This window comes from Lytechinus variegatus, chromosome 16 (assembly GCF_018143015.1).
Source record: "Lytechinus variegatus isolate NC3 chromosome 16, Lvar_3.0, whole genome shotgun sequence".
Taxonomy (NCBI): Eukaryota; Metazoa; Echinodermata; class Echinoidea; order Temnopleuroida; family Toxopneustidae; genus Lytechinus; species Lytechinus variegatus.
In genome coordinates, this window is record NC_054755.1 from 23,654,894 (window position 1) to 23,661,883 (window position 6,990).

At 37.4% G+C, this 6,990-nt stretch overlaps 1 protein-coding gene across 1 annotated transcript; it reads right to left on the bottom strand.

Annotated features, from left to right (window-relative positions):
* Positions 1-277: 277 nt before the first annotated feature.
* LOC121430262 (RING-box protein 2-like) lies at positions 278-6,882 on the bottom strand. Its single transcript, XM_041627538.1, has 4 exons — positions 6,793-6,882; positions 6,458-6,697; positions 3,584-3,631; positions 278-1,454 (listed from the first exon to the last, which is right to left on the bottom strand). The coding sequence occupies exons 2-4, from the start codon at positions 6,681-6,683 to the stop codon at positions 1,336-1,338; spliced, it is 393 nt and encodes a 130-aa protein (XP_041483472.1). The 5' UTR covers positions 6,684-6,697; positions 6,793-6,882; the 3' UTR covers positions 278-1,335.
* Between the last annotated feature and the right edge of the window lie 108 nt (positions 6,883-6,990).

Sequence of the window (6,990 nt, forward strand, 5' to 3'; positions counted from 1 at the left end):
CAAAATAGTGATTTTAAAAAAAGATGGAAATAGGCAGGACGTATTAGGAACTGCCTGCCTGACATCAAGGAAAAATATAATAATAATAATACATAACATTTATAAGATATCAGTTTTATACACACATTACTCAAATGAGAATCATCTTCATGATATTTTTTGTGGAAGTCATGAACGGAATATAATTAGCATCATCTTGCAGTTGTGCCGGATTTGATTAATCAAAAGTATGGAAAGCCACCAGGGCGAACATATTTTCTGCAATGTGTTTATTCACACAGCTTACAAAACATGACGATGATACTCAAACAATCAAGTGTGCTACAATACACTTTCTTTCAGAAATGGGGTGTACAGTTCCTATATGAAGAATTATGCATTATGGGTTTCCAAAGGTGATACTGCTGAGATCGATCACATGTCTTTATCAGAGTGGGCCCAGATGATCTCAAACGTGCATCATTATGTTACCAGGCATACATTTCCATGCGATGCATCCACAATCAATTTCAGAGCTCAGACGACCAGCCCAGTGGCACATTTTTAACACCAATGCCAGCACTAAAACCGAACACCACACTTGATATCAAGAAGTAGGTTGTTTGAATGAATCTATTTTCAACACCCAACACTATACCGGTACTTGAAATCATCAAGTGGATAACTAAGTATAACCAGAGTGACCAGACATGTTGAAACAAATCTGCTTTGATTGAAATCTTGTCAAAGCCTGTCTACATTTACTGAGCATATATATTCTGAATCATATTGCTGTACCTCTCTATATTGTCAAACTTAATCTAAATCTTTACCGATACTGAAACAATTCAACTGAAATTTCAAAGCCCAAGTTCTTCCATATCCTCATATATAACTACCCACTGTACTCGATGGATACCGTCACTGTTGAGTAATTTTCAAAGTTCCCCAATGAGATCATGCGTTAAATATTATGTAACTGTGGCACAATAGTATGACTTTAAACGACACATAACTTTTTGTGAAACTCCCTCCTCTGATGGTGTATGTGTTATATCTTGTGAAAGGTGCTACACAAATATCAGTTATTATCATTGTCTGAAGTTTAGGACATTTTTATGTCCATCATTCCGCAGTTCTGATCAAACACTGAGCAAGCCCGGTGAATTTAACATGTCCTGGAACTCTGGAAGCACAATGTCCAGAATCACAATCGCAAGACATAGTGGAGCTGTGAACACTGTACATCCTTACAAGAGTTAACATCCAAGTCACAAGTTCGGTGATCGCTGGCATATGCCTTAAACCCCAATGTGAGGGCAGTATTGATCGAACAGATGGAAGGGTGTGGCTGCCTCACTTTCCTATGCGTTGAACCATCCACTCCTGCTGACATAGAGGGCAGCGGTTGTTCTGCTTGACCCAAAGCGACATGCAGCAGTTATGGAAGGAATGATTGCACTCGCCCCACACAACTGCATCAAAGAAAAAGAGAAGAAAGAACGGATGAAAATAAGAGAAAAACATGCAACATACCTAAAGCTCTATCGAACAAGACAAGGGAAATACATGTAAGTTGAAACTTTAAAAAAATTGAACGAAATATGGAGGGGACACACTAGCGTATCCAGCATCAATTAAGACAAAGAAATGTATGGGCCCATGCACATGCATAATAGAGTAACTATTGTCCTGAGACACCTGGGCCCATGAAATGCTTTGTAGAATCCAATGCTGGATATGCGCCTGGGACAAAAGGAAGCCGAGAAAGGGCTGGGGGGGGGATTCATCAGGTTGAACTTGACAAGGGAAATAAATGTAAGTTGAAACTTAATAAAAATTTGAATGAAATATGGAGGGGACACACTAGCGTATCCACTATCCAGCATCAATTATTAAGACAAAGAAATGTAGGGCCAATGCACAAGCATAATAGAGACACTAAGTCTAATGTCCCCTGATAATTGGGCCCAAGAAATGCTTTGTAGAATCCAATGCTGGATATGCGCCTGGGACACGAGGAAAATGAGAAAGGGATGGGGGAAGGATTCATCAGGTACATGTAGATTGGAACGATAAAGTTGAAAAGGACTGGAAAAGGGATTGATACAGAGATGAAGAAATAAGAATTACATGGAGATACTTTTACACAGGGGGGGGGGGGGGTGGGGGGAGGGCATGGCAAGAAAATTATTGGCAATTGGATGTGCATTTATAAAACAGTTTAACTTATAACCATGGAAATTTCCAGTAGTAGCTAATCAATATCATTTGATTTTTTTTTTACATTTGCAGGCATGTACATATATGATGGTGCGTGAATTATTAAAACAATATTGTTTGATTGATCTCAAATTGCAATTGATTACAACTTTCCTGCAAATTGCCCTTCTTTCACATTTAATATGCACATTGCACTCAGCAGCTCAATTCATAAGATAGCACTTGAGAAAATCCAGAGGGCGACATTGCACTTTCAAGTATGATAGATATGAAAATTAACCAAATATTCTGGACATTGCTTTGAAAAGGACAGAATTAGAATAAAACAAACCCAATTATATTTCAAAACCAAATTAATACATCTCTATTTCAACTACATGTAATTATCAACAAGTTTCCATTTACATAATGTTTCATTACCTATTCCTGCAAAGCATGAAGATAAATCAAGAAAAAATATCAAAGAATGGTTTCATAGAATTGGTCTAATAAAATCCTTAAAGGGATGGTCCAGGCTGAAAAAATCTACATACATGTACATGTAGAGTAGAATTCACTGAGCAAAATGCCGAAAATTTCATCAAAATCTGATGACAAACAATAAAGTTATTGAAGTTTGAAGTTTAGCAATATTTTGTGAAAAAAGTTGCCATGAATATTCATTAGGTGTGCTGATGTCACATCCCCACTTTCCGTTTTCTTATGTTATTACCAAAAATCATAATTTTTTCATTATTTCATACTTGTGTGAATAATGTCTCCCTTATCATGAAATGAGTTGCAGCAATAAATATCTAATGCACTAAATCAGTTGTCAATCAAATTTTTCTAGTTCTTGGAGGACAAAATTTGAATAAACCTTATTTCATACAATAAAATACAGAAGAACAAGTTGGGATGAGACATCATCAGCCCACCCAATGAATATTCATGATTACTGTTTTCACAAAATATTGCTAAACTTTAAAGTTCAATAACTTTGTTATTTAATATCCGATTTTGACGAAATTTTGGGCATTTTGCTCAGTGAATTCTACTCTATCAAGCTATAAATACTTTCAGCCCGGACCATACCATTAACAGCTTCCTTACATGTATCAGCACAACCCCTACATAAAAATGGGATGAAATTAAAACTTAAACTTAAACAAAATAAATTATGAAACATAGTACTTTGCAAATGAAAAAGCAATACCAAATATCTCACAAGTTACAACATTTGAATTTCTGTCACAGTCACTCTCCTATTCAACAAACATTGTTAACATGATTTTGATTAAATTATACAAGAAGAGTAATTTTGCTCTTTCTATTCACATCAACTTCAGGTTAAGGTGGACTGCACTTGGTCTTTACGTTCGAATATGACTGATTGACTTACCGACACACTCTTCTTGTTTGTTTTCTGTTTGACATCTTAGACAGGCATCTGAAAGAAAATAATTACGCATGTTTATTGTGAGGTGTTGCAAACTACATGTAAGTTTGCTGGAAATGGAATACTCATAGTCATAATACTAGATACATGCAGAACAATTAAATACATGTAAATGAAAACTTGGCATATACGTTTTAGACTCAAGCACGTGCATACAGGAATATCAGACATAACTGAAGAGAAGAAATACTGCCTTTCTCATCAAAATCCCTGGATCATAATCTAGTAAGGAGAATGAAGAGACATGAAGCACAATGATCAGTGGCATACGAATGAGAGGGGCTTGGGGGCACTTAATTGCCCCTCCCCCCTAAAAATATAAAAATCATAACCATGAAAAAAAAGAGACAAATTCACGACCACATTTGACAAAACGAGTGGAATGCCTCTGGCCGTCTCACCTGCATCACGCGATTCCACATAGCAGCATTGCTGACTTTGAAAACTACTATAACTCGCACAAGATGTTCAGTGATACTTGGTTACTCTCATTTCCACGTTTTATGAACTAGACCAATACACTTACAGAGATAGGATGGTAATTCAACAAATACCCCAACGTGGCCAAAATTCATTGACCTCACATGACCTTTGACCTTGATCATGTGACCTGAAACTTGCACAGGATATTCAGTGATACTTTATTACTCTTATGTCCAAGTTTCAAAAGTCAGATCAATAAACTTGCAAAGTTATGATGGTAATTCAACAGATACCCCCATTATGGCCAAAGTTCATTGACCTTTGACCTTGGTCACGTGACCTAAAATGCGCACAGGATGTTCAGTGATACTTGATTACTCTTATGTCCAAGTTTTATGAACTAGACCAACATACTTTCAAAGTTATGATGGTAATTCAACAAATACCCCCAATTCGGCCAAAGTTTGACCCTAAATGACCTTTGACCTTGATCATGTGACCTGAAACTTGCACAGGATGTTCAGTGATACTTGATTACTATTATGTCCAAGTTTCATGAATCAGATCCAAAAACCTTTAAAGTTTTGATTGTAATTCAATAGATACCCCCAAATCGGCCAAAGTTCATTGACCCCAAATGACCTTTGACCATGGTCATGTGATGTGAAACTCATGCAGGATGTTTGGTGATACTTGATTAACCTTATGTCCAAGTTTAATGACCTAGGTCCATATATTTTCTAAGTTATGATGACATTTCAAAAACTTAACCTCAGGTTAAGATTTTGATGTTGATTCCCCCAACATGGTCTAAGTTCATTGACCCTAAATGACCTTTGACCTTGGTCATGTGACATGAAACTCTAATAGGATGTTCAGTAATACTTGATTAACCTTATGGCCAAGTTTCATGAACTAGGTCCATATACTTTCTAAGTTATGATGTCATTTCAAAAACTTAACCTCAGGTTAAGATTTGATGTTGACGCCGCTGTCGCCGTCGGAAAAGCGGCGCCTACATGTATAGTCTCACTCTGCTACGCAGTAGACCAAAAGCTTCAGTCTCTGTATTTTGGTTGTTCCGCTGAACTGCGTTGGCTCACTCACCAATACATAGACTGAAAAGCTTGGAGGCCCGTACGTACAGACAATGTATTTTAGCAGTAACGTTAGATCGAACAGCGGGAACCCGATTTTCCGATCGTTTTTTTGTACATAAAATGTCATATTATGAAAAAGAAATCACATCCATATTTACGAAAAAATGTTTAAAATTCAGAAATATTGTACCTTAGACCTCAGTTACCGCTAATTCTTTTGAAATGATGATCGAAACATTGTCATCTTCGATCCTTTCGTTGGTCAAGGTAAGTTGCCATCTTGGATGACGTCATCATCATTACAGACGTATTTACCAGTCGCTACCTATCGCGATTTGTGCCGCTGCTTTGCGCTGCGCTTGAAAATATTGATGTGCGTGCGTTCGGAACTTGTCGCTCGCATTGATTGGCCAAGATATCGAAAATTTAATCGGAAAGCCTTGATAAAAGCACAACTCGTTGACGGCTGCCATATTTTCCTCTCCGGCAGAAAGTCAAAAAATAAGGAATAACCCGGGGAATAACTCATCGGTAACGTATATTTTCAAAATATTATAAAATGTATATGATATCAATAGAAAGATTAGAGTCTAACGAAAATAGTGGACCTTCGTCCAAGATAATATGTCATTTAGAATCTAAAAGAAGTAACAAATCTGGACAAAACCCGTCCGCCGAATTGTCGGACCAGATTACACATGAAGGCTCGTACTGACACATTGCCGTCGGTAAATGGGGATTGTAGTAAAATGTCAGAAATTGTTGAATAAATCCCCAGAAACGACGGCTATTCCTGTCTAGCTACGCAGGTGAGACAAAAAGAAGAGGAAAGAAAAGAGAGAAGGGCATGAAGGGTGAAATATATTATTTTCTGAATATTCTTTTTGTAAAAATCCATAGAAATATCGGATCTTTGTAATAAGTGTCAAAATCATTGCTCACTCCAACTCGCTTCGCTCACTCTCAACTTTATGAATTTTGTCCGATATGCCACATCCAACGCGTACATCTGGCCCCCTCAAAATTTTTGGCTCATAATAGGGATTACGCCACCGACAATCATTGTTTATTTCAAAGAAAAAGTGAAAGTGACTGGCCTGCGTTTATTCCAACCAAGATTGCATAAAATTTTTGCTTAATAACATGTATAGATCTAAAATGTCTAATTGATTCTCTCACTTTCTCAGCTCACCCTCCTCAGCCTCAGGCCTCAGTCAGTCTCACAAAAAATTGAAAATATCATATTTCTTTATTCACAATTTAGATTGTGGGCATTCAGAAAGACGACACCTACCCATGACTTGAACCCTGCAAATTGCACAAGTATCGCATTCCACATCCCAACTCCACATCGCCACAATGTTCCATTTCTTCAAGGAAAATAGTCTCTGGCTCTGGTCAGTACTTTTGGGGTTCGCCGCCGTCCCAGTCCCGGCTACCGTTGGCGTTCCTGATGGACCGAGGCCCGTAGATCCCCCGCAGCCAACTTCCGGATTTGCGGCAGGTCGAGGTATCGACATCTTACTCGTCGTTTCTTTAAATTCACATGAAAAAAAATAAGTAGAGCGGTGAATATGCACTTAAGTCGACTTATTGATGATGTTTCATGGACTTGATCACTTCAATTACCGTTCACAATCAAGAAAATACGTTTTAAAGTCCTTGTTTTCGTCTCGACTTTCTCAAACTCCTATAATTTAATTATCGATGAGGGCGCGCACCTATCTATAATGGTGCCGATCGGTTTTAAAGACTTGAATTTTATTTATATATTTTGCTTGATTTTCATATTTTTTGTGATCATTTTTTTCCAAAAAAAATATTATA